The sequence below is a fragment of the Gymnoscopelus microlampas genome, assembly GCF_963454915.1.
Source record: "Gymnoscopelus microlampas genome assembly, chromosome: 17".
NCBI lineage: Eukaryota > Metazoa > Chordata > Actinopteri > Myctophiformes > Myctophidae > Gymnoscopelus > Gymnoscopelus microlampas.
Genome location: NC_139954.1, coordinates 20813333 through 20840045, shown reverse-complemented (window position 1 = coordinate 20840045; position 26713 = coordinate 20813333). Strand labels below are relative to the sequence as shown.

Below are 26713 nucleotides of genomic sequence, written 5' to 3'. Positions count from 1 at the left end.
GCTATGTGAAGCTTCTTTTGGGCTTGTTTTAATAGACCTGGTTGCTTAATGCTCTCGCAAAATCTGGCAACGCTGCCCCCGTCCTGTATCTTGAGCAGTCGGTGGTGCGTTGGTGGACCAAAGAAGTAAGAACCCAAAGCAGACAACGAGAATGACCATCATGTGGATTATTCACAGATTGCTGTAAACTGTCTGTAAAATGATTTTTGGCCAGTTAGCCATTTTACTGGCAGCATGGGGTAAGTTTGACTTTTCAAAAGTAACCCTTTTCATTCTTGCGAAAACAGCGGACGACGTGCAACAGGTTAATCCAATATGCGCTATTGACTGCATGCCAAAATATACAGTAGCCTACTAGCAGTGGTGTAAAGTGACTAAGTACATTTACTCAAGTACTGTACTTAAGTACAATTTTGATGTATTTTATTTACTTTACTGGCCTATTTCCAATTTTCAGTAGCCTACTTTTACTTCTACTCATCTCAGAGGCAAATATTGTACTTTTACTCCACTACAATTATTTGAAAACTGTTAGGCTACTAGTTACTTTGTAGAGTTTGATAATTATTACAAAACATACATTAACCACTTCAGCCCTATATACATTTCGACCATTTGAAAATAGCCGATGGGATGCATTGTGAGCTTGTAGATCTGCTATTTTCAAAAGATCTTTATACATTTTAAAACTTGTGAAATGGGACAGTCTGCATAATTAGTAGCCTACTTTCTACTTGTAACAGAGTATTTCTACATTGCAGTATTGATACTTTTACTTAAGTAAACATTTTGAGTACTTTTTCCACTGGTGGTATTATTTTATACTATATATGATGAAGTGAAGAGGTAGCCAATGATCAGTGATACAATTACTATTAAAACACCCATTAGGCTACACTTTTTCAAATGTGGAGACTATTTGTTCTTCTTATCAGAGTTTTCAGGCAAATGAGTCAATGTGAAGGAATGTATAAACAGGGAAATGTGTGTCTGCTGGTCAGGAAATGTGACAGCTTAGTCTAAGAGGAAAAGTCTGTGTTCAGGAAACATGGAGTGTCCTGTGGCACAGCTTTGACCAGACGACTAATATATATCCAATCTGGAGAGGTTAATCCACATCTTCATAGAATTGAAATACTATCATTATTGTATTGTTTACTTATCTTGTTTAAGAACAATTATGAAAACACAATTAAATAATTATTAACACCCGATGAAAGACTTTTAGAAAACGCAAAAAGCTTTCAGGTGAATGATTAGCTAGCAAATGCAAAACTTTGTTGCTTTGCTCCACCTTCCCTAACTCCATCTCACCCTTAACTGATAGGATTCAGCACATAACGGTTTTCTTTAAATCTCTAACAGTTAATTGGCTGTCCACGCCCAGCTGGAAGAGATGAAATCATCTTATTGGCTGGTTTTATTTCTAGTCACCTCCCCCTCTCGGGACAAGGGGAGAATTTCTGTAAAGCTATAACAACAATGGGTAGACCCCCTGATCAAGAAGACAAAGAAGACGACAGTTGCCCTGTGACAGAGTTTAGGGGCGTTTATATCCATACACATGCACAGTAACATTATTCCGCTTACTCACAACTATTATACACTCTTCTAATTTCCCCGACCCTTCTAATGTCATCCTGCCATCCACTCGGAAAACAACCTGTTGTGTATTTACACAACTTGATCCTCATCTGGGATCAAGATAAGCCTCAGAATAATGTTTTTAAACTTTCACAAGAACACTTTATAGCACCTTGAGTCAATGTAGCACGGATGGAAATGAGTGGACTAATTGTTAGCCTTCATTGTAAATTCCTCAGTGTTATCCATTTGTAACTCAGAGTGTGCAAATGGAACCAATCCATTTGGTTCCATTTGCACAATCTCAGAGTTAAATTAACACGGAGGATGTTACTGTGTTGGTGTAATAGAAATAGGACGTATGGAAATTATGAAAAGGGGCAATTTTTTTGCAATAATTTGCCCATACAGTGCACTTGGTCAGATTGGTCTTAAAAGTAGAGGGCTAGTGGGCTTGTCATTGTTGTGATTTCCTCCCTTCTGGGAAATGTTTAGATGTGGTTCTTGCCCCACCCAGGCCTAATATCACTGGCTACAGTGCAGAGTGCATCCACAATGCCTCTCACAGCTCCCTTTATAATGACAACCCCCTGCCTCTCCACAAACCTCCCCAGCCCCCCCACGCACAGAGGAATTTCACCTCTGTGACCCCAGTACTGAACAAGAGGAGCCCCCCATCTCTGTTCTTGCCTCTAGGCTTGTTTCGATATTGCGCATGTCAGCTGTTTATTAGGTCTAATCTCCTCTCATGAATCAGCCTCAAAGACATGCACACATGCACATGCACTCAGAGCACCTGGTGCTTCACACAGTCTACTCTTCTGCTTGGTTTTAACTGGACACATTTTGATCAAAAGTTGAACACAGGACAGATGGGCAAGTTGTAATTGTATATTTTTTCCCTAGAATTACCCTCATACTGGTATCGTTATACTGGTAATCATCACCTGCTGCTGTTTTACTTACTGGTGTTCCCTCCAAATGTCCCCATATTTCACCTCTGTTTGTCTGGTGTGTTTGTGTTTCAGTCTGTGTGTGTGATGGTGTGCAGGTTACAGTGCGGGAGGACAAGCGATGGGCTATGCTCTTCCAGTCGGTGGTCCTTCAGTGTCAGTACCACACTGCCTCCACCCAGACCCCAGTGGTGCAGTGGTGGTACAAGTCCTACTGCCGCGACCGCACAAGAGACTCCTTCACTTTTCCTGAAAGTCTGGGGGCCCGTGTGTCAGATCTGGGTCCCACATCCCATCTGGAGTGCTCTGACAGCACCCGCACAGTTCGTGTTGTGGCCTCTGGACAGGGACCCTCCTTAACGCTGTCTGAACACTACAAAGGCAGAGATATCTCCATTATAAACAGTAATGTGGTGATTCCTATACATTATTTGAATATGTTGAATTGAATATTGTCATATGTCCTACTTAGGTTGTTGAGGTCCCTGTTCACTGCTTACTGTCTTGTTCAGGATTACTGGTGGCCACTACTATGTGTGATTCATCCCTCAGTAGGACTCAAAGCTGATTGTGCTGTGGGTTTCCTGTTCCTTTAATGGTTCTCTTTTGTCCTTGTCTCACAATAGACTGGCTACTATGAAAATATCACAGTCCCCTGTTCCCTTATTCATTTCTTTTCATGACTATACTGCTTTTACAGCACACTCCTTATCAAAACCAAACACCTGCCTCTTATTAAAGTACATCAATAGAACACACCACCTTCAACAATGCCCCTGCTGTCATCATTAATTACATTAGGAAGTAAAGATGTGTTGACGCTCTTAACTCACTATGGATTGTAAAACATGTCACCCCCTAGTGATATACAGAACAAATTTAGCCCCAAAAAGCTAGCAGTATTCAGATATTTACAATACTAACTATTGGTACGAATGCCAGATGACTGACAGAAAAAGAAACGTTAAGAGCTATTCCAATTTACTTTACTTTTTAGGTCTATTCCATTGACACCAAAGTATGGAACGTCAGACCTAAATGTTGTCTAATCTATTTAGTTAGGTGGGAAGAGCTGGGCACACTAAATGAAAGGGCCCTTTTCACAGCAGACATTTTAATAAGTCTCATAGATGATAAACCTGGCTGAAGGTACTAATAACATTAATTCTGGGTCCGTTTAATTATTTCATGTTTCATTCAAGTGTTTCTGTGTATCAACATGACATTTGTTGAACTTGAGTTGTCTATGCAGTAGTCTCTCAAGCCAGTCTTTCTTTTCCACTATCTTCAGTGCTCCAGAGAATCTATTTTGGCACACAGTAACATCTCAATGAAATATACCCAGAATTTATGTTATTACCTTCAGCTGCATTTACCATCTATGGCAAGTCCAAATGTCTGCTCTGAATATAGGTTCTATCCAGGGTGCTGACATGTTTTATGATCATTATCTGTGCATGCTCTCAAGTCATTTGACCTTTTGTTACCTTTCCCTGTGCAGAAGCAGACTTGCGGATCGGAGAGTTACAATGGGGAGATAGCGGAGTGTACTTCTGTAAAGTTGTCATTGCCAATGACCTGGAGGGGAAGAATGAAGCCCAGGTGGAGTTACTTGTGCTTGGTACGTCCCAACTGCCTTCATACCAAAAGCTCATTAACACCCAGCACCAGAAACCTCATGATGCAAATGACGCAAACATTGAAAGAATACAATTCAGCTCCTCTGAATATGTATTCGGCTCGTATTTGATTACACAATATGGACACTTGGAAATTGGAATACTACCATTCAAGCTAAAAGAGATGCAAATAAACGAACAAACAAACAAGTCAGGGGGCAGCTTTGGGTATTCTCTTTTTATTGGTTTGTAACGCTATTGTGAATGCACTTTTTGTCTCCTGCATTCCAAAAGGACCATACACAAGCTTCCGTGGAGACAGCCAAGTGGTAATGGTCTCTTTACATGCTCCTGATCCTCTGTTAGAGGCTCTATTGTTTGCCCAAGCCTACACTTTTACTGGATCACACTTTTGGTACAACTTAGTCAGTTAGATACAATGTAAAATGTGTGAAGATAGAGGGACTATAGGATCACAAGCTGAGTCGCACAGACATTGTGTGTATTTGGTTTATGTTTGCTCATTACATTGTTTGTTGTTGATTAATGATTATACACGACTCCTAAAAAGTAGGTCAGTGTTTCGGTACGAGCAGCCTGTGTTTTAGCATATACTACTGTAATTGTAATATCTTCATCTACTGAATCATGCCAGAGAGAAGTTCTGTGTGTAGGCTATTGTTGTCGGAACCACAAGCCACTCCTTAAGCTGTTACTATAGCAACATTCCCTTTTTTTCCTGAAGGGGCTAAACTTCTAAAGCATGGGTTCAATGGTGTGGACATGTAGGCTAAAGAGTCAGAAGCAGACAGAAGTAGGCTTGACAGTGACCCTAAACATACCAGAATAAGGCTATTGCCCAAACACATTTTCTTTCTGTGTGAGCACTGGAAACTTGCCTGTATCTGTAACAGTGCCATGTTGCACTAAAGAGTGCTCATGTATGTGCCCTCCGCTAATCTCTTTATAATCAGCTCACAGGACAGAGTGAAGCCATGGGGCATTGAAATTAAAAGAACATCAGATTGTCTATGTATTTAGCTGGAAGCTAAAACGCTGGAAAGTCAGACAATATTAACACCTTTCTCAAATCTCAAAAGATGTTTTCTTTCATCAAAATCAAGCTTCAACTCTCTCTTGGTCTTATTCCCTCCCTTTCATTTTTCTACCTTTGTACCACTCTATCCCCACTTTCTTCCAGAATCTCGTTGTCCACTCCCTCCTCTATTCATTCCTTACCATATAATGGTCTCTTTCCATCTCTCACTACCACCCTTCTTCTCAGGGTTGCATATCTTCTGCTGTCTCTCAGGTTACTGAGTATATTACTCAGCGTTGTGGTATTTAGATGAGTTTGCCGGCCAGCACAGCTAGATTCCTTGTGTGCACACTTTTATCAGAAGGGGAGGTTATGCTATCCATGGTAACTGCCTACTCAGCACAGGCTGTAGCCTGACTGCCTATAGTCTTCGACTGTAGTCAGACAACTCAGACGGTGAGGCTGAGGCTTACCATAATAACAGCCTCCAGAGACCTCACACCAGCACATACTGAAAACACACAACACCTGTTGTTAACTACACATACATATTAACAATCTGAGTGTACCCATCAAATCACCTGTTGCAGACGAAATTAATGTTATTTTCCCTGGGCCATGAGAATGAGCAGCTGAGTACTGTGTGCCTGTTGTTTGATAGTGTAAAACCACATTTGTTTTTCCTGATATTCTTTTTAGTCCAGTTTACCTGACCATCCAACGCTTTCTATGTAAATCAACGCAGATGTCTCTTAAATATTTGCTCTTTTGGTCCTTCTATCTCTATTACTGCTTGTTTACTATAGCTCTTATAATAAACACAAAGGGTCATTGTCTCCTGATGATATGACCCTGCCTTGATGAGTACTGCTAAATTGGTGCCCTAGATTCCTCTATTACACTTTGCGCTCCATTTTTCCTAGCCCCCTCTTTGTGCTTTTAAACTCCCACACTTTCTCTTGCAACCCCTCCAGGCTCCACCTATAACCCATCCCAATTTTAATGAATTTATGCTGTATACAATGTGTGCATTTATGCACAATTGTGCATGTACTTTACTGGTTGGAACCGTTGTGCATGTTTAATGTGATCAGTGAGTGAGACACATGTTCCATGTGTACCACTTTGCAGAAATGTTGCACCACTGGGCCCCTGCTAAAATTAAAAGTGTAATGAGTTTGGCATTTGAACTCTGAACCATGACTTTTGAGCGTTTATGTTCATAGGTTAGTATTTTGAGGCCTATTTCTCAGAATCTCTCAGTCGCATCAGAAATTAGGAGCATGGACTCTAGACAGCACAATGTATTCATGTCAATGCAAAACATCCTGCGCTAAATTTGCGCAGGATTTAAAAGTCAGGGACATGGAGTACGATATCATGCATACAGCATGTACCATGTTTCTCTTACACCTCTGTGGCTGTATATTTAGTCTGCACTTGCAACCTTAGTTGATACACTCAGGGTTAGATTTTCTGGGGATGAAATCCCTGCCTCTGCTTTTGATATTCATTTTTATCGCTGGTGGAGATATGCTTTTTCCCTGCTGGTCAGATTAAATTAAATACATGCACTTCCTTTTGGGAAATGCAGTTTGCCTGATATGTTTGATATTTAAATTTGACAATATTATCAAATAATTGCTTTTTCAAAAATTGCGTCGTGAGGAATGTGAGCTTGTAGATTGGCTATTTTCACTATTTGTCCTACTACGAAGTATTTAGGTCGTGATTGAACAAAATGTCCCCCCCTCTGTTTTCTTTTTTTTTTTTTACAAATCAAACCCTAATTATACTGTCAGGTTTTAAGCATAATATTTTCTTCTGATTGTCCCATGACTGTTGGAGGCTGATGAGATAATGTTCGTGGTCCCTGTTTATTCGTTTTATTGCATGAGCCATTAATCAGTCACTCTGACTCCATATTTGCCACACCTTTTTCTCTTGCTTTTCGGCTTCCTTTTCCAGCCCTCACTTTTGCTCTCCCTCTCTCTGCAGGTAGGACAGGTGAGCAGAACGATCTCCTACCTGAGTTTGATGTGGAGATTATGCCAGGTATGGCACCTCACCTGTACCTCTGGCTCCTTCACTGGCACCTTCTGGCTTAGCTATTGCCCTCTGTTTTGCTCCTTAACTATCCAATCAAAATGCACTTTTACTAACAAATCGAGATGAAGCAAGTTTTCGATTCTCGGTGCTCAGTGAGACAATCTTAAATATGTACTGTACGTGTGTACAGTCATGTGCATAAGATTACTGCCTTGACTACAGATGGTGTAGTTAAGTGTTGCTTCTTTTATACCATGTACCCCTGCCGGCAGGATTGAATCTCACCTGAGACCTTTATTCTGTTTCACTGATGCTCCATATCATCTTGGCTTTCTTCTTATTTTTTAATTTGTTTCTCTCACTGCTAAATGTTGACTACTGTACTGTAAGTGAAAACAATACATGCAGCCAACACGATGTATGTTTTAAACACCTACAATTTTAAACATACATGTAGTTTTCTGTGTGGCACACATCTACAGGATGTGTGTGTTCACTTGGCAAGGAGTTGATTGGACTATTATTTGTCATTTTTGGCCACACCCAAAGGAAGTGTGTCATTATGGTAAAGAGATGCTTGAAAGACAGGAAGGTGGATAAGAATGGAAGTCTAACCACAACTGATAGAGTTCCCTAGAGGTTTCCTAAAGATTACTATGTTTAATGACGTTATGTCTCTCTAACGGACAGAGGAAATTAGTTTGGTTCTAAATACCTTATCGAGGGTGCAGTCACACCGAATTTTGATTCTGCCTATGCGGGCGGATTCTGCCAGTGCTTTTCAATAGGAACGGAACGGTTTGTTGCCATTCGAGGATTTCCGTGAAAAAACGCTCCGTTCCCATTGAAAAGCTTTGGCAGAATCCGCCCGCATAGGCAGAATTAACGTTCGGTGTGACCGCACCCTAAAGGCTCTTTTTTTTCAGTCAGCGATGGCTTCAGGGGCTGCCTCACAGAAAGTGATGTAATTTGCAAATGCTACTCTTCTCCACTGTTTCTGGAAATTATATGTTGCACAATTGTGTTGTAGTTTCTGTAGAACACTCAGAAATGGTACCATGACTTGTAATTTGGTCATTTTGTACTCTACTTTAAAACAACAATGAACTTATCTTGCTTATCTGTTAAGACTGAGTGCTTGTGCGTGCAGAGGGTGTATTTGTTTATCTCTCTGTGTGTATTCCAGAGTGGGTGTTCGTGGGGTCTGTGGTGCTGGGCAGCATCCTGTTCCTGTTGTTGGTGGGGATCTGTTGGTGCCAGTGTTGTCCACACTCGTGCTGCTGTTACATCAGCTGCTGCTGCTGCCCTGACACCTGCTGCTGCCCACGACACTGTGAGTAATGTGCACTAGTATGTGATGTACTTGAAAACGGTAGCTACTACTAGGCCCGTTGCAACTATTACATATTCGCCTAATCGCAATTATTTGACTAACTTTGTAGCCACTTTTCTCCATTGATGACCCTGTAGTGTAGGAGTGCCAGAAAGGGCAAGATTGCTATAAATTACTCCATACACCTCCTTGAGTAACATATTACAAGTCTTCCGAAGCCACTGTGAGTGAACAAGACCAACTACTTTTTAGTAAAGTGTTTGATTTCTGCTCCATTAGTGAAGCTGTCCCAACAGTAATGCTAAATGTATACCTAGATGTGTGCCAGTGTTGTGAAAATAGCTGATCTACAGGGCCTGAACACATAATGATGAAAAACATTGTAGGTCAGCTATTGTAGGTGCGCGTCTGCGCGACATTGACATGCAGCTAATTATGAATTGGGCTTAATTTAAAGGCAGTCGTCTATTTGATAAATATCATTTCTCATCATTTTCTCAGTATATGAGGCAGGGAAGATGGCAAAGAGTGGCCAGCCACCCCAGGTTCCCATGTATCCCTACTACATTCCTATGGGTTCCACTATGATCCCCATGGCTCCTTCATCCCATATGGAACCTAAAATGGTCTCCCTCCCCTCAGTAGAAAATAATCTGCCTGGAGGTAAGTACTATGAACAACGTTCATGAACCCCACACATACAGTACAGTACAGTAGCACTAGGCATTGAGAGTGAGATAAACCTGCAACATTTCCTTTCAGCAACACTGAGTTGACTAACCCTCATTTAATTCTCTGTAATCCATTCACCACCCTCTATTTTGTCCCTAACTTGAATGGAGTAGTAGTATAATTGAAAAGTGTTGGCAACATCAATGTGCATGTTCTGTGTGTGTGTGTGTGTGTGTGTGTGTGTGTGTGTGTGTGTGTGTGTGTGTGTGTGTGTGTGTGTGTGTGTGTGTGTGTGTGTGTGTGTGTGTGTGTGTGTGTGTGTGTGTGTGTGTGTGTGTGTGTGTGTGTGTGTGTGTTTGTGTGTTGCTGCCTGTTTGTCTTGTTTGGTTGTGGGTTAGCTGTTTGTTTTGTATGATTGTTCATGTCTGTAGCCCACGGTGGCTATTTGCAAGTGTGTCTGCCCTGCATGTTTATGTTCTGGCATGTGTGAATGTGCACGTGTCCACGTCCACAGTGCGCAGTGGGTATCGACTCCAGGCCAATCAAGGCCAGGACTCAATGAAAGTTCTGTACTACATAGAGAAGGAGCTGGCTCAGTTTCCCTCTGCCAAGATGGCTGCACCCAAATGTAAGCCTGTAATCAGTTGGCACGTTTCTGTGATCTGTGTGTATGTGTGAGTGTTTGTGTTTTTAGCTTAAATGTCTTTGTTTTCAATGTTTGGTGTGGACAAAGCATGTCAAATCTTCATCTCATTCTCACATGCCCCGTCTTACTTTCACAATAACTAACCCCACAGGCCCTTCACACAGGACATGCATAGATGGCAAGTGCCATTGACATCAATGAAGATTTGTGCATACGTTTTGTGCTCTGGTGTCGTGGTGAGTGCAGCGCATCTCCAGTGGAGATTCTCCACTGTCTGCCGCTGCACTCAAAGTTCAACCAAATTCAACTTTGACTCCTCCAGCTGCTGATCTTTCAACACATGGCTAATAGCTAGAGAGAGTGGATGACACTGAATGGACCAACTTTGCAAAAGCAAGGTCCCTGTGTTGTACCAGTCAAACACTGAGGACTACTGTGATTTAAATAGGCTAAATACAAATTTGACCACAAAACATCAGTTTTAAATCTGGACTACCATGTTTGTAACAAATAAGCACTCCTACATATCTGCTTTACCGGGCAGCAGCAGCTTGCTGAGTTAGCCAGGTATTTCTTGTTCTTTCAACTTCGCTCTCTGCCTGCGTTGACCATAGTAGCAATGTTTCCCCCATGCATGTCCTGTGTGAATGGCACACAACATGTCATGTTCTGTTTTTTATCCTCAGTCAAACACAGTAAACTTTTCTCGCTTTGGATCTCATTTTCAGTAAACTATAATCAGTGCTCTGCTCACACAATAATGCGCTCATAGTCATCCCAAACCTCAAACTGTCTAATGTGGCTACTACTATCTATCTACTATATTGTTACTCTAAACATCTGTTTTTTAAAGCTGACCTTGCATAGTTTTGACAGTGGTAAAAACTACCACTAAATAAATATGATCATATTATCATACACATGAATTAACTCACTAGTGGTCAGCGTATGTTAAAGTCGCCATAACCCTTAATACACCACTGTGACAATGTTTTACTGTGAGCCTTATTTTGAAAGCCGTTAATGGCCTCCAGAGTGACATGTCTATCCCAACAGCCAGTAGCCTATCAGAGCTGAGCTCTCTTCACGATGGAGGGAATACAGATTTCAAGCAGACCTATCAGACTGTCCAGATGAAGGCGCTCCCGCCCATTCCAGATCTTGATGACCAGACAGTGCTGAGAGCACCGTTAACTCAGGGTCGCAGGCACAGGAGGGACAGGGACAACCACTCAGAGGATGAGCAAGACAGCAGGTACAGTGTTCAACAAGTATAAATCAAATGCACTATCAACTATAAAATGTGACACAATTTGTGACATTTATTTCAGAGAATCCGTTATTTTAGGTGGGCGACGACATGGTCACATGTTAAAGTATCAATTAGGTTTCATGCTGTCTCCTGTTGGACCAGGTGGAACCCTCGCTCTGAGCACCTGCAGAGGAAGACACTGAGCAGCAGGGGACGCACTGGCTCTCTGGATGAGCTGGAGGAATTTGCCCAGTCCTACGGCAGCCGTGCTCGCCGATGCGAACCCCGAACACAGGACTACGACCGCAATCACCCGGGCGGCAGCCCCCCACGTCGCTTCCATGGTGACGAGGATGATGGCTGGCATCGCCGCAGCCCTTCTCCTTTGCCACAGAAGCGGAGGGGCACGTGGGACAATGACCGCCCCTCCCGTCCCTCCCGCCACCGCGCTCAGAGAGGGTTGGGCTATGATGATGCCTTTCTCAATAGCGTGCTGGAAAGCAAGGCGAGGGGGCGGGGAGGGGACAGGGGTGGTAGGAGGGATGACGAGGACAGTGACACTCCCTCCAGGGGAAGTTCTAGAGGCAAGGGCAAGGGCAGTGACTGTTACTACAGCCGGTCACCTAGCAACCGTCTCGAGGACGAAGACTCTTTGCCTCCATACTCAGAGCGCGAAGTGGAGAGACATCGAAGGTTTGACCAACAGCAAACAGAACGTTACCGCACGGTAGAACCACAGAGTGAACAGTACAGGACCACTGATCCAGCCATGAGGCCTTTCTCTTATACCCGCCCACCCCAGGGAATATCACACACCTTGCAGGGGGGCAGAGAGGACTGGGACAGGAACAGAAACATGGTGAGTTACTTGTAGTTGCAAAGAGTACATCCTTGCTCTTACAATGAGCTTACAATGAGCACCACAAATATTCCAAAACAAACTTAACGGAAACTGTTATACTGTTGGCCAGCGTATATGCCGTACGTAATCTGCATGTCTCTATTTTGACAATAGGGTAATGTGCTTTCAGTAAATAACTGACGAGTTAAGTCTTACACTGTACAGTATTCTAATTTAGTTTTCTTTTTAAAATCATTATTTGGTAGCTGTAAGTTCTTTATGCTTCACAAGCACAAAATATGTTGTCAAGTGTAAATGTTGTTGCCAGATATCAGTCCAAAGTGCTTAATTTCAATCAAACCACATATTAAAAAAGCATTTGTGATTTGCACTCTAAAATCATCATCACCATAACTACTAACAGACGTGCATGATTTTGTTTTTTTATTTGATTATTTCAACCAAAATGCCTCAGTGACCAGCATGACTAACCCAGCATGAATAGCATGAATGCAAGGTTTCTAATGTATGGCTCCTGCATCTATTTCCTTAACAGAGCACAGCACTGAGCAGAGATTCTCTCATAGTGTGACACTGTCAGCGTTCAAGCCTTGGTCCATACTGCACTGCCCATGTTGTGAATCTCACACCACTCTTTTAAACCACTCTGTTCCTAAGCAGGAGGGACTAACTGTTCTACCAGCAGTCACATGATGTGTGGGTCATCTCATTAAAATAACAGCACTGACAAACAATGGAATTGGATGTAAAATCAGGAGAAATGGAAAGAGCATCATGTGCAGTAGTTTGTTTTAATATAGGTTATATTAATACAGTGTATGGTTGTGTTTGTGTGTGTGAATGTATATATATGTACATGCCATGCATTATACTTGAGTGATTAAGCACATATGTAGCCTACAAATGGTATGTACATGTATATGTGTGTGTGTGTGTGTGTGTGTGTGTGTGTGTGTGTGTGTGTGTGTGTGTGTGCGTGTGTGCGTGTGTGCGTGCGTGCATGCGTGCGTGCGTGCGTGCGTGCGTGCGTGCGTGCGTGCGTGCGTGCGTGTGCACACCTGCGTGCGTGCGCATGTGTTCCATATTTTACTATCTTTGTGGGGAGTAAACCCACAAATATACTCCTGTTCTGTGCAATTCGGCAGTGTGCAGGCGTATTCTTTTATTATTGATGGGGAGTTTCTAGAAGTAGGGTTACAATTCTGAAAATATTTCATGGTTAAGGTTAGGATTATTTTTTAGTGTTTAGGGATGGGGATTTTGAGGTTACAGTTAAAGTTACTTTGGGCCAGCAGGTTAAGTAAAAATGGTATTTCAAATGAAAAGTTGGTATTGATGTTCCCACAAAGATAGTAAAGTGTGTGTGTGTGTGTGTGTGTGTGTGTGTGTGTGTGTGTGTGTGTGTGTGTGTGTGTGTGTGTGTGTGTGTGTGTGTGTGTGTGTGTGTGTGTGTGTGTGTGTGTGTGTGTGTGTGTGTGTGTGCGTGCGTGTGTGTGTGTGCGTCCACCCCCCCCGCACGTGCGTGGGGGGTGGATTTAGTGGATATACCTGTGCCAATACTTTTGCTGTATATTTATCATGTTAATTCTGCCAATTTAAGGATGTTTATACATGCCTTGTGCTGCCTTGTGTTGAGTACACTATGTATGAATAGTTAGCGGCCACTTTGGTTCTAAAGTTTTGTATTTTTCACTATACACTTAAAACATGTTTATCTCAAAGTGCTGCAACTCAGGTTCACTTAGTTGGTGTGTGCATATGTTTATGTCCTTTGTAAATGTATTATGTATTTTAACTTACATTTTACTGCAAATTTCAATTGCACTGTTACATGAACTACCCTAGCCCAAGATTGCATAAACTGGCCTCTAGGCTAAGTGATGGGCTATGAGACTGTGCCATAGGATATTGCTATATAACTATTTTTACGTCACTGATTTTGATATAAAACACCTATTGTCTGACAGAGATTGTGTCTGTGTGTGGTTAATGTCTGATAATGTGTGTGATAACATTGTGTGCTTATAGATAAATTTGTGTTGTCCTTATCACTGCTTATCAAACATACACAGCTAAATACACACCGGTGTTGCTCACAACCTTCATCTAAAGTAAACTACTCGGTGTGCACACTTGTGTTAAGTACAACATGTATATGAATCTAAAGCCTGATTTATGCTTAGTTGTGTGCCAGTGTCGTGGACCAAAAATAGCCAACGGTTACAAATTGCATCGCAATGCGTTGTGAGCTTTCAAATCGGCTATTTCCTGTTGCGTGACACTACACACAACCAACTTTATATCTGGGGTATATGTAAAGATTTAGAAAATACGTGGGCCATTGTAAATTTCAGAGCTTACTATAAAATATTTATTAGTATAGAATAGTATATAGTAAGACAAAAGTTAGGGGCAAAAGAATGGAAGACATCCATGACAAAATATGCAAACATTAAAGTATAAGATAACAGGACACAGGATATAAAAGGTGCATCCTTCCCACATACTGACATCACAATACCAGGAAGGAAATTAGATTCTGGAACCTCGTAAAGGTTCAGAATGAATCAGAATGGGTAACATTATGAGGCATTTTCAAGTGCAGCCTGTTAAGCTGTGAGGAGTGCTTGAGTTCAGCTCTGGCAAGCATGTTTTGCATAAATAGTAAAGCTGCAGATGTAAACAACCACACATGACACAAAGACCACAAAAGCTTGTTTAAGGATACTTATCCCAGGACTGAACTTTATATTGAATCTGTCTATCAGGGTGAATGAACACCATCTTTTTAGACTAGGTGACCTTCACCTTCTCTGAACAATGTCTAGTGGCCTTCTCTTTCAATTCATATTCAAATCCCTCTGGATGCAGTTTTGTGCGACTGCGAGCCAACTGACAAAGACAAAGACAAGAAATCTTGGTCTAGATGTAAATTTTATACACAAAATAATCATTATCTGCAATCTATGGGCCTATCTTCTAAATTCAGATGGAGCAAAGAGATCCCCAAGCCACAAGTGCTACATACATAGTAGGCTAGGCTATGTTATTGCATTCTTTCATTTTTGTTTTAGGTCCATTAACAATAAACGCACTGTTCTGTTACACATTGATTCTCAAAGTGTGGTTGGGGGACCCCCAGGGGTCCTTGGGGGTATTCCAGGGGGTCCCCAGCAAAATGTGTTAATATAGCATCACAATAATTTTAACCTTTTATACTTTGGCTATTCAAAAATCTCGAAAATGTGTGCAAACCTTTGAATATATATATTTTTAAAGCAAATATTTGTAACTCAAAACTTTGCTTCTGGGGGTTCCTGGAACAAAACATTTTGAGATGGGGGTCCGCAGCCAAATGCATATCATTTTGGGGGTCCTTGACATGAAAGAGTTTGAGAACCACTGCTGTTACAGATTATGCAAAAATCACAAAGGGATTATTACAGTCCCATCTAGTGTTCAGTGTATTATGTGACAGTCGAGCCAGGCGCTCTGTTTGCACCTGTTACGAGGCGGGGTTAGTGATGTCACCTGAAGCTGGGGATGGGGGATGGTGACTCGTCGATTCCACGGGCCTGAGGGGAAAGTTGTCCTGCCAACAACAGGTGGAAATCTATTCGTCTCTCGGAACGTGAACATGGCATTTTTCGGACCTTAAATGATATTGTCTTGAGAGTGTAGAGAGAGTATGCACTATGCCGAGTGGAACCTGTGCAAAGTGTCGGTGTAAAGGTTTAGTTTAGTGATACGCGCTTCCGCGTCGCCATGAAGAACGAGATGGGAAGAAATGTGATATTGGTCGCGCTTCTACTTGGTTACCTGCCTAAAGGTAAGGCTTTTTACCAGTGGTGGAAAAGGTACTCAATTTGTTTTACTTAAGTAAAAGTAATCAATACTGCAATGTAGAAATACTCAGTTACTGTACTGGTAAAAGCCTGGAATTCAAAATGTACTTGAGTAAAAAAGTAAAAAAGTATTGGTATTATCAAAATGTATTTAAAGCACCAAAAGTAGAAAGTGCAGAATGTCCCCATTTCACAAGTTTTCAAATGTATAAAAATCCTTTGAAAATAGCAGATCTACAAGTATATCGGCTATTTTCAAATGACCGAAAGCCTATAGGGCTGAAGTGGGTAATGTATGTTATGTAATAATAATCAAAATCCACTAAGTAACTAGTAACTAACTAAAGTTGTCAAATATTTGTAGTGGAGTAAAAAGTTCAATATTTGCCTGAGATGTAGTGGAAATTGAATAGAAATAAAAGTACAGAAAATAGGAAATACTCCAGTAAAGTAAAACATTTTCAAAATTGTACTTAAGTACAATAGGCTACTTGAGTATCTGTTAAATGCTTACACTGAGAGGTATGGGCTCAAGAAGACGAGCAAAAATGGTGAAAGTATGTCTGCAAGTTAATCATTACAACAGGCTGTAAACAATACAAGGCCGGCGATGTGCCACGTGACCCATTATTGGCTTGAAGAATACTAACAACATAATAATAATAATCATATGGCAGCCAATAGGCCTATAACATTTTATAAACTAGCAAAATAAATGGGCTTTTAATATAATTAATATTTTTGTAATTAATTACCATGCTGGATGGAATGCTTTAGAGCTTATTGTAGGACCATGATGATTGACAGCTACAATTACATGGTATGGTGATGACAACAATGATATACTAATGTGTGTGGGAGTAGTTTTACTTGTGGGATACTACAGTACGTTGTTCTTTAATACCAGTCTGGTCAGATTCCTATCTATCATACAAAAGAAAACACTAACACTTTGGCACCTGCAAGTAGCAATAGCAATAGGGACATATGAATTATCTGAAAATATATAGGCAGCTGTTTACATTAACCCCCCCCCCCCCCTTATTTCCATTAGAGGTGTTCAACATCCAGGTGATTGTTCCCCAGACAGAGAGGAGCACAGCCCTCTTTGCCTCTGTGATCCTCCGCTGTGATTACTCCACCTCAGCTAACCAGCAAGACGTCCTGGTAACCTGGCGATACAAATCCTTTTGTAAAGACCCTGTGCTGGAGTTCTACTCCACAGGTAAGGCTACATACAGGGGGATGAATTTGGGGGTGGGGGGGCAGGGTTTGCTTTCCAACTGTTGCAGTTGGACTTGATGATGCAGTCTAGTTTCTGATTCCCTCCCAGCCTCGTACACACTCCGTCCCTGGAGTGACACCCGACATACAGTAAGCACCCCCACACTCACTAATGCATAGGCCAGAGCTGAGTGGATAGAGAGGCCATCTGGGAAACTGAAGGTCCCTGGTTCACCACCCGGTGTGTGTCGAAGTGTCCCTGAGCAGTACGCCTAACTCCTAACTGCTCCCTGGGTGTTACACCTGAACGTGTGCCCACTACTCCTAAATAGCTAGGATGGATTAAATGCAGAGGACACACAAATATACGTTACAAATACCCCAAGGACTGGGGACCATATTATTATTGTTATTATACTGTAGTACATGCATCCATACTGTAATCGAGAACATTCTGAAAGACTGGGTATGTGTAACTATTTATTGTAAGTAACACAATACTTTAACAGCCAATGACATTTACAGCTGGGCAGACATGTTAATGCTTTGATGGATTTTTGGCTGTTTTAGTGTTAATCACCATCTAACTCAGCCACTTAAGAGCCTGTTACAATCTACTTTTAGCCTTGGTTGTTTTATGAATGAGGCCACTGGGGGAACACGTTCATCAGCTGTCAATTATAGATTGGACACGTTGGAAATGTTCGTATTAACAGTGAACATTCCTGTCAGTTCTGTCAGAAACACTCATTATCACACGTACATACACACAGAAGCTAATTATGTTAGTAAGTTAGTTACACTATTGCAGTACATTTAATTCAGCATTTATAAATATCTGCTAACCTGTTTGCAACCGTCACTCAGTCAAGTCAGTCTCATATTGTTGCTGTCAGGCAGAAAACGTCTTTTTTTTTTGGGTGTGCTTTTTACCCCTTGTCACAGAAGTGACAACATATTTGTTTGTTGTCACTACTGTTGTATCCTATTGACTCACCTGCCAGTGAGGAGCCCCCACCGGGAGGATGTAGAGCTTTCGTCCTACTCCTCTCGCCCATCACTCCCTGCTGACAGGTGCTGCCCCTGCCCAGGTGAAGAGATATCACCCTCCCCGCCTGGCTTCCCTGCCCGGCTTCCCTCTCCTGAACACGGGGCCTACTAACTGTGTAGATGCTTGATAAAGCTGGATGCAACACGGTGGATTTGAACCCACAACCTCCGCGGTGGTGGGCAGGCACTTTGCCACTGCGCCACCCGAGCGCACCAACTGTGTATGTTTTTTAATAAATGAATGCCCTACTTCATCATACTACAGTTTCACACAAAAGTAGCAAAAATAGCTGATTTCAAAGCTCACCACGTGTCGTGATGCACTTGTTGTGAACTTGTAGATCTGCTGTATTTGCTGTTTAAAAAAAAAAAAATTGAATCAATGAAAAGTATTAACAGGAACATAATAACTACATTGGATCCATTGGAATACAGGTCATTTTTTCAATCATACACAGTTTCCACCCGACAGCAACAATATGCACTCTGCCAGGTCATCTGGAGCAGCAGGACAAGCTTCAGGGCCAGGCTTACGAAAACACTGAAAGAGTGTAGTTTATGCTTTTGTTTATTATCTCTATTTTTAGTATGGTTATTACTAGTATGCTACGATACTATAGAATAGTGATTCCACATTAACCTGAGCTAATTTTATACTTGCGACGCCACCAGGCGGCAAGGAAGCTCCGCTGGATATGATGCCAATAAGGAAGTGCTTTTCAGCACTGCAGTTCTCATTAATGGCCGACACTAGGGTGTCGTCGTTTCCCCCCTGCTGGCTGCAGAAAAATTACCACACCATTGATCACAATGGCAATTTGACCGGACTTTACACTTGATTTTATTACCTTAGTAATCATTGTCATAAATACTTAATGCTTTCAGTTGCTTTCACAAAATTATATTGTTATGTATCCTTGACATTTAGTGATTATACGGAAGTTCTTGAGGTTTTATAGTGGGTATCTGGTGTATACAGTACATGCGTATCTTAGACTACACTGCTGGATGGATGATAACTAGTTGGAACAATAATGTAGTGTGGGAAATTACATTGTTGATGACTGTGACAACATTTACAATTTCTGCTTGGGTAACCTTTTAAATTACTTGTGCTTTCACTGCTTTGTAAGTCATTTTGACTTATCTTTAAATAATTGTAGTGTGACATTAGCAAAAACATGGTGTCAATTCAGTCGTAAAAAAGTGGAGAAAGACTTACACACCACAAAAAGTTCAAGGATGACTTTACAAAAAAAGTGCTGGACAAACATTTTAGTCATACGGCCATGTTAAATTTTGTGGTAGAATATTTTACTACTGTATAATCAGTTAGATAAAAAACTGAAAATTCTTAATTTAGTAAAGTTTAAATTTGATAACTTTAATAACACCTTTCATACGAAAAATGCAGCCCAGGCTCCACGGTTGCCTCACAGCAAGAAGGTCCCTGGTTCAAACCCATGCATGGTGGCCTTTCTGGGTGGAGTTTGCATGTTCTCCCTGTGTTTGTGTTGGGTTTCCTCCGCTCTGGGTACTCCGGTTTTCCCATTTAAAAAGAGATGCATGCTAGGTACTGCCAGTGCTCTTGAGCAAAGTCCTGGCAATTACTTTATTGTCCCGTTGGTCCCCAACGGGACAATAAAGTAAAATCATTAATCATCATTAATGTGACTCACATAAAGAACAAAAATGGTAAACAAACATAGCCACACTGTTAATGATAAGCAATGATAAGCAATGATAAACTAAATTGATATAAATAAATAAATCAAGTTAATAATATACAAAAAAGACAATAAATAAAATGATAAAATAAGGGACAATAAAAATAAAAAGAGACAAATAATAAAATACGTTTATTTAAAATTCCCAAGAGAGCAATGATCTGACATCTGACATTTAGGTAGTTTCAGACGGGGAGCGGTTGACGCGCCATAGTAATTCATTTTCAATCAGAGGTGGGCGATATTTGGGACGGGTGGATAAGTTGAGGGGCGTAGAGGCAATTTCTGTAAATTCTCGCTCTCGCGCTCGTTTGTGCACACGCCTGCGGGTGGCAAGAGCTGGATTGTGGTCATCTTTTTTTCAAAACAACAAAACGGGACAAAACAACAACAATGCGAAGTATAAAATAGAATTAAACTGATTTTGCCATTTAAACTTTTTTGCTTGGGACCGCCTGGAACCCCCTCAACGACCCCTGGGGGTTCCTGGACCCCACTTTTAGAACCACTGCTCTAAACTGGCTTATGTGGTCATATATTTGTATGAAGTGGTAAGTGTAAATGGTCTTTGAGCAATGTGAGATGTTAACAATTTACAATATCAATATTTCTCATCATCCTCTCTTCTCCCTCTGAAGCCTATCAGGCTTCTCTGCAACTGGGTCAGGACCCAGCCAATGACTGCCCAGACCGCCAGCGTACAGTTCGCACCGTGATCCAGAAGAGGGGAACTAATGAGGCCATGTTGGGTGCAGAGTATCGGGAGCGCAAGATAACCGTTCAAAACAGTACGTTTTTTTTTTCTTCCTTGGATTAGAATCACAATCACTATATATTCTATTCTTATCTCCAACTCCCTGTCTGTCAACTATTTGTCATCAAGCCTCTATTTACAATCTCATCAAACATTTATCTTTAACGCTGTGCAATATGACATTTGATGACAATCATTTGTGATTCATTACAGTATAAGAAATGAATGTCCCATTAATACATGCCTACAGTGAGACACAAACAGAGAAAAGTTATATTATCCTTAAATATATGGAAAAGGAACTACAAGAACATTCATAGTGGTAAAACTGTTTTTTGTATTTTCAGTTTTTGAAATGTTTCCATATTGTCAACAGAGGCTGATTTAGTCATTACTGAGGTAATGTGGTGGGATAACGGCGTGTATTACTGCTCCATTGATGCTCCCGGTGACACTACAGGAGACTCGGATCGTGAAGTCAAGCTCATTGTTTACCGTAAGTTAGGCGTACAACAAGTGGATAGAGTTGCATTCTTATGTAACTTGGCAGTCTTTGTAATCTAATAATTTACTGCACTGCTAGTGAACAGATTTGAACTGTGTTTTTTAAAATGAATTATTCCTGCCCTTGTATGGTGACCTGTGACCTCAAATACTGTTCCAGATTGGCTGACTGTCTTGTTCATCGTCATTGGTGCCTTGCTGCTGATCATGCTGTTTTGCATATGCTGCTGCCAGTGTTGCCCACAGAAGTGCTGCTGCTATGTCCGCTGTCCCTGTTGCCCACAGACATGCTGCTGCCCAGAGAAAGGTAATACAGTCGTCTTTTAAATCCGCCCATAAACATTGACCCTCTGGGTGGGTAGGTGAGAGGTCAATGGACTGTCTATCTGCTTAGTAGCAGGTGTGGTGGATAACCAGCACTCGCCCCTGAGTGTCGGTCAAAAGACAATAAAAGGACCTCTGAATGGTTCTGTTGATGTTTAAAAATAACTTGGGTTGATACAGTTTTGTGGGGTTTGTGTATGTGGTTTTATAGGAATAAAAAGGAAAGCAAACCAAAACACATTGTAAACATCAACTTAATAGCCTGAAATATTAGTAAAGGCTACAATAAACATAACCTGAACCTACTAATACGCTATGTCTAGTTGGATAATAAGAATACATTACACAAGTTATACATGCAAAGTTATAATACAGTTACAGTACATTCCAATACTAAATACTGACTTGAACAGCTACAGTATGTGTAATAGAGGGACTCATTAGTGCCATCTGATGAATTTAGCTGCACATTACACCTTTGACCCAAGTCTCCGTTCTCTCCATCAATCCTCGGAAAAGACACAAGTGAGGGGAAAAGGATGCAATTAAGAGTAAGGCTGTACCCGAATAGAATGGAATTAGTCTAATAAGACTCAGGATTTTAATGCCAATATTTGACAATTCCTTTGACACACATATACAGTAGGTCTTTATGACAAAGTAGCCTACATTTCATTGGGATTTAGACCATTTTGCATAGTCAACTTTGAGCTTTGATGTGCTGTAGTATAGTTCTGTAGCGCAGTGGTTCCCAAACTAGGGGTCAGGCCCCCAAATTATTGCGTCCTGAAAAGTTGCTGTTACTGTATCGCAACACTACTGAAGTCAGCAGGAGATTATTAATGACTCACCTACTGCTACGGAGGTTGAAGGAGAACACAAGACTACACCAAAATGTTTACATTGTTCTTCATGCGCAGGGTTTTCATTTCATAAATATGAAGTGTTGCCAAAATCTTGCATTTAATCCATGTCCGTTTGTTTTCTTTGACCAGCGTCTCTCAAAACTGGGCAGATTTCAAAATAAAGACCCACTTTTATTTATTACACTATTGGAAACTTAATAATAATTAATATGATTAGTCAACACATCTGAGTACCTGTTCCATGGACTGAGATTGTGCCACCGTGACACCAAATTGCGGTGTTCATTGTTCATAATTGCACTATTGTACTTGCATACATGGACATGTACATGGACAAGGTTTTATTTTGAAGTCTACTTGCTGGAAGTAGATAGACAAACGCAGCAGTAGGTGAAACCAACTTGACGTTAATGGGAAGAAATTAACAGGCAAAAAACACAAAAAACCTGACTGCTCAAATCAAATGATCTCTGTCGACTGAGGGGTCTCCGACTGACTACTTGAATCGTCGATTTTCAGGGCAGCCCTAAATAAGAGATAAGAGATTGCCCCCCTTGTTCATGTTGGTGTCCCTATCATGCTATCAGCCAAGCTGACACCTTTTTTTCCACTTGCTCCAGCGGTGATGCAGCATCGAATGTTACGAGATGCTCAGAAGGCCATGGCACCATGGCTCCATGGACAACCCATCTATGCTCCCATTGGTTCCAACGCCTCCTCCCATGGCAACCCAGTACTATACTCAGGTACAGGTGACATTCTTTCTTTACACTGTTGTTTTAAGGTGAGTGGCAGGCCTCTGCCCTCAGTCGTATTTTCTTTTATTCAGGCAGACAACATAAATGTATGCTTTGTGAGTCAACCGACGTGTTGTCTACCTACCGGACGACGTCAAAACAACAAAAATGTGTCATGGAGGACCTTTGCAAATGGAGTCACGTACCTTTGGAAAAATGAATGGTCGCAGATGCTCATTAAAATGTCCCACACTGTGAATTTATAACATTATATTCAATTCCTTGTTAACATTTTCTGGCAATACTATCGGCGAGCGGCAGACGGTATGAATGCTCAAAACTCAGAACACTTGTGAAACACGTGTCTTTCGACACTTGTTGCTCGAAGCACAAATTGACCTTAATGGGAAAGATCAGTTAGCATAGGATGGTATGCAATTTAGTCATATACCTGCAAGGACACATAAGTATCCAGAAGTAAATTAACACCACTATCTATCACAGGGCATACTTTATGGAGCTGCAGTTATAGTTAAGAGTATATCCATTAGATCACCACGCTGTCGTTTTTGATATGAAATCAACCATTTCACTCAACGCTGTCGTTCCAGGCTCATTTTCAGACTACCCCTCTAAGCAGAACTTTGCCATGGGTCCTATGGGCCCAATGGGTCCTATGGGCCCGGCACCCATGATGACCCACCACCTGCAGCAGGCCCCTCCCCCACCACCACACGCTTTTCACAGCAACGGCAGTGCACATGGCAGTTTCCAAGGTACTAATCAGGTACTGGACTACCTGGAGAACCAAGTGAGGGGAATGGATGTCGGGGCACCTATGATGCATCCCAACAATGCACAGCACCTGCCCCACTTACAACCTCATCCTCAGCCCACTTCCCAGGCAGTGCCCTTTACTGCAGGGCCTCCTAGCATGCTGTCAGCCCTGGACGAGATGGGGGTGAGAGGATTAGAAAGAAGGGTAATAACCCTGCCACCTATCGTCCAACGCGCACCCAGCTTTTCCTCACGCAGGGGGCCCAGAGAAGGAGAGGGGACCAGGGGGGGCCACCGCATGTCGAACCACTCCAGTGGAAGCTCCAGTCGCACCGTTTGTGGAGGGACTCGCCACCGCGACAGCCACGGGAGTAGAGATCCCTCCTCACCCCGCCGGGGGATCCTGCGAGGCTACAGCGACGACTCTGACTGGGAGAGCCGAGGAGGAGCAGGAAGAGGTGGGGCGGGTGGGGGAGGAGGGAGAAATGAGAGGGGGAGGAGAAGCGGCGGGTCTGCACCACGCTCCCGTAGCCGCGATGACCTGATGGATGAACTGCGTCGTTCTGCACCGAGACGGGACAGGAGCTATACACCCCCACAACGTCGACGAGGGTCTTGGAGCTCTGATGAAGAGGATAGCAGGAGAGGAGCAGGACGAAAAGGGAAAGGGAAGGACTGGCCAGAAAAACCTCCCAGTTACTCTCTGGAGATCCAGCCTGGACACCACAGCGGTAGAAGGAACTACGATCGCCTTTCTGTAAGACCTACTACACATGAGTACATGAGTTGATCTTGCACAAATACACTGACATACTGTCCAGTAAATCTGAATGTGTTTTGTACAGTATGTGTCTTCTTTGTTTTGCTTCTCTCTCTCTGCCACACTTTATTACTTTATTACGTTTCGGTGTGTCTCTCTTCCTCGTTTACTTGCTTTTGACTTTTGTCTGTTGCTTTCTCTTGTAGGATAGAAGCTCCCGTAGTGGAACCAGCGTAGTCATCTGAAGCCTGTTCTGTGTTTTCTTCCACTTGGTGAAAATGAAGACGGACAATAGGTACTTTGAATTCATACCATGAAGTTCATAATAAGGACATAAATTTGCGTTGAAATATGTGTTGAACATTTCCGAAGGACTAATATTGTTATGTGTACTACTACTACTACACTATTATGTAATTGGTTCTTTTCGCAGTTTAATGAAGCATGCTCCTATTTTGGAATAATTCATGCAGGTTTTCTCGATGCTTGTCTTTTCTCGATGCTTGTCACATATACTATGTTGTCTTGTACCAACATAGTATAATTTTTCATGTTAAGTGTTTTGTCTGGTAGGGGTGTTCTGTGTTATTTGTGTTGTGAGAGTCTTTGCGTGGTTACTTTTGTACAGTACTTCACTTTTTTATTTTTACAAGTAGCGTGTTGGCCTATTATCAACTATTTTAAGAAGTTTTAAAGTTTGTCATTTCTCAGAGGGAAAGACACCAGTCAGATAAACGAAGTATGTGTAGAACTATGTATATGTATACAGTATGTGCCCACACATGCACGTGGGCAGAAATGTATTTTTTTCTAAATTGTATTATTTTTTAGTTTTTTTGGATCATTAATGTTTTTATATCATGAATCATAACAGCAATTAAAGGCAATCCTAATTTGAGAGGATTGGCAATATTCAGATGCTCTTGAACAACTGCTATTTAACTTTTTATTTCAATTGGGGTTTGTTTTTTGTAATTGGAATAATAGGGAAAATATATTGTCAGGAAATGTGTACTGTACATTTTCAATAAACGTGTAGATAAACATGCAATCTTTATATTAAATATTTTTATTAGGGAAAAGAAGTACAGAGGTACAGGTGTACATTTGCATTCCCTTTTTCTTTTTTTTCTCCCCCCTTCTCTATACATGCCATGGAGAAACAATAATGATTTAAAAGAAAAGAAGAAAGAAACCACAGCAAACTGAGCAACAATAGCAAAGTAATTAGCAGTATCCGTGTGTGTCGTACTTTGGGTGTATTAGATGACAGTTATTGCATAGTATGAGGATTTAGACTTACAATGTTAATAATAAACATGCATTCTTGTGATTTTATCTTTTATTAGGGATGATTCAGAAAGAGCTGTGTTCATTGCTTCCTAGTTGAGGCTGCAGCTCAAAGCCAGACAGATCTAATCATTCACTTAATAAACCTTTTTCATGGCAGCCATATTGACCTGAAATAGTTGGGTGAACATTAATGTTATCAATGATGCTACTTAAGGTTCCGTTCCATTTAGTGTAGCAGAGCCTTTCCAATGAGCCAACATACACAATAGCAGCACCCTGACTGTGTTTGACTTGAATGGAATGCAAAGCACGTAGTATTGGCAACACCTGTGTTTACCCTACTATTTTATGTCAAAAAGGCTGCTATGAAAAGGGTCTATTGTAAATATAACATAACCTTTCCTCAGCATTCCACAGTTTTCACAAACTCCCTCACACATACTATAATATCTAAACATATACCACACAGGCACCTGGCACTTTGCATTAAGACTGCACACAAACATTCACAGTTCAGAGATAACAGGAACAGGGGGGTGGGGTTGAGTGTATGAGCATTGACTGTACAGAAAAGAAGGTATGAACACAGCAAAGATTAAGAAGCACTTTGCAAACTTCAGATGTGAAATAAGGCCTCATCTGAGTCAAATGTACACGCAGAGACACAAGCAAAGACAATGGCAAAATTGGGGGCAGAGGTTCTGCTCTGGCATCCACGGAGTGTATGTGCACAGTTTCGCAGCGACCGGGCCAACAGTGTCGGAGATAAGCTGCTCGCAGACGGGCGGACGGACAGACGGATTATCTAGGTTGCATATTGTTTTTTATGAAAAACAGAAATTG

At 41.6% G+C, this 26713-nt stretch overlaps 2 protein-coding genes across 4 annotated transcripts; both read left to right on the top strand.

Moving 5' to 3' along the window:
• The first annotated feature begins 103 nt into the window (after positions 1 to 103).
• On the top strand, positions 104 to 13979 carry LOC311064919 (immunoglobulin-like domain-containing receptor 2). 3 transcript variants are annotated; one of them, XM_084084981.1, is made up of 10 exons: positions 104 to 239; positions 2613 to 2942; positions 4039 to 4158; positions 7194 to 7250; positions 8431 to 8577; positions 9079 to 9240; positions 9764 to 9877; positions 10952 to 11150; positions 11310 to 12006; positions 12545 to 13979. In XM_084084981.1, the coding sequence occupies exons 1-10, from the start codon at positions 200 to 202 to the stop codon at positions 12578 to 12580; spliced, it is 1902 nt and encodes a 633-aa protein (XP_083941107.1). In that variant the 5' UTR covers positions 104 to 199; the 3' UTR covers positions 12581 to 13979. The 3 variants fall into 3 exon arrangements, with proteins under 3 accessions (XP_083941107.1, XP_083941108.1, XP_083941109.1); XM_084084982.1 differs by lacking the exon at positions 7194 to 7250; XM_084084983.1 differs by lacking the exon at positions 9764 to 9877.
• A 1586-nt stretch (positions 13980 to 15565) lies between these two features.
• Positions 15566 to 25623, top strand: LOC311064631 (immunoglobulin-like domain-containing receptor 1). Its single transcript, XM_084084537.1, has 8 exons — positions 15566 to 15838; positions 16909 to 17079; positions 20494 to 20643; positions 20986 to 21105; positions 21274 to 21420; positions 22924 to 23049; positions 23652 to 24574; positions 24784 to 25623. Exons 1-8 carry the CDS (start codon positions 15775 to 15777, stop codon positions 24820 to 24822), a joined length of 1740 nt encoding a protein of 579 aa, XP_083940663.1. The 5' UTR covers positions 15566 to 15774; the 3' UTR covers positions 24823 to 25623.
• The last annotated feature ends 1090 nt before the right edge of the window (positions 25624 to 26713 follow it).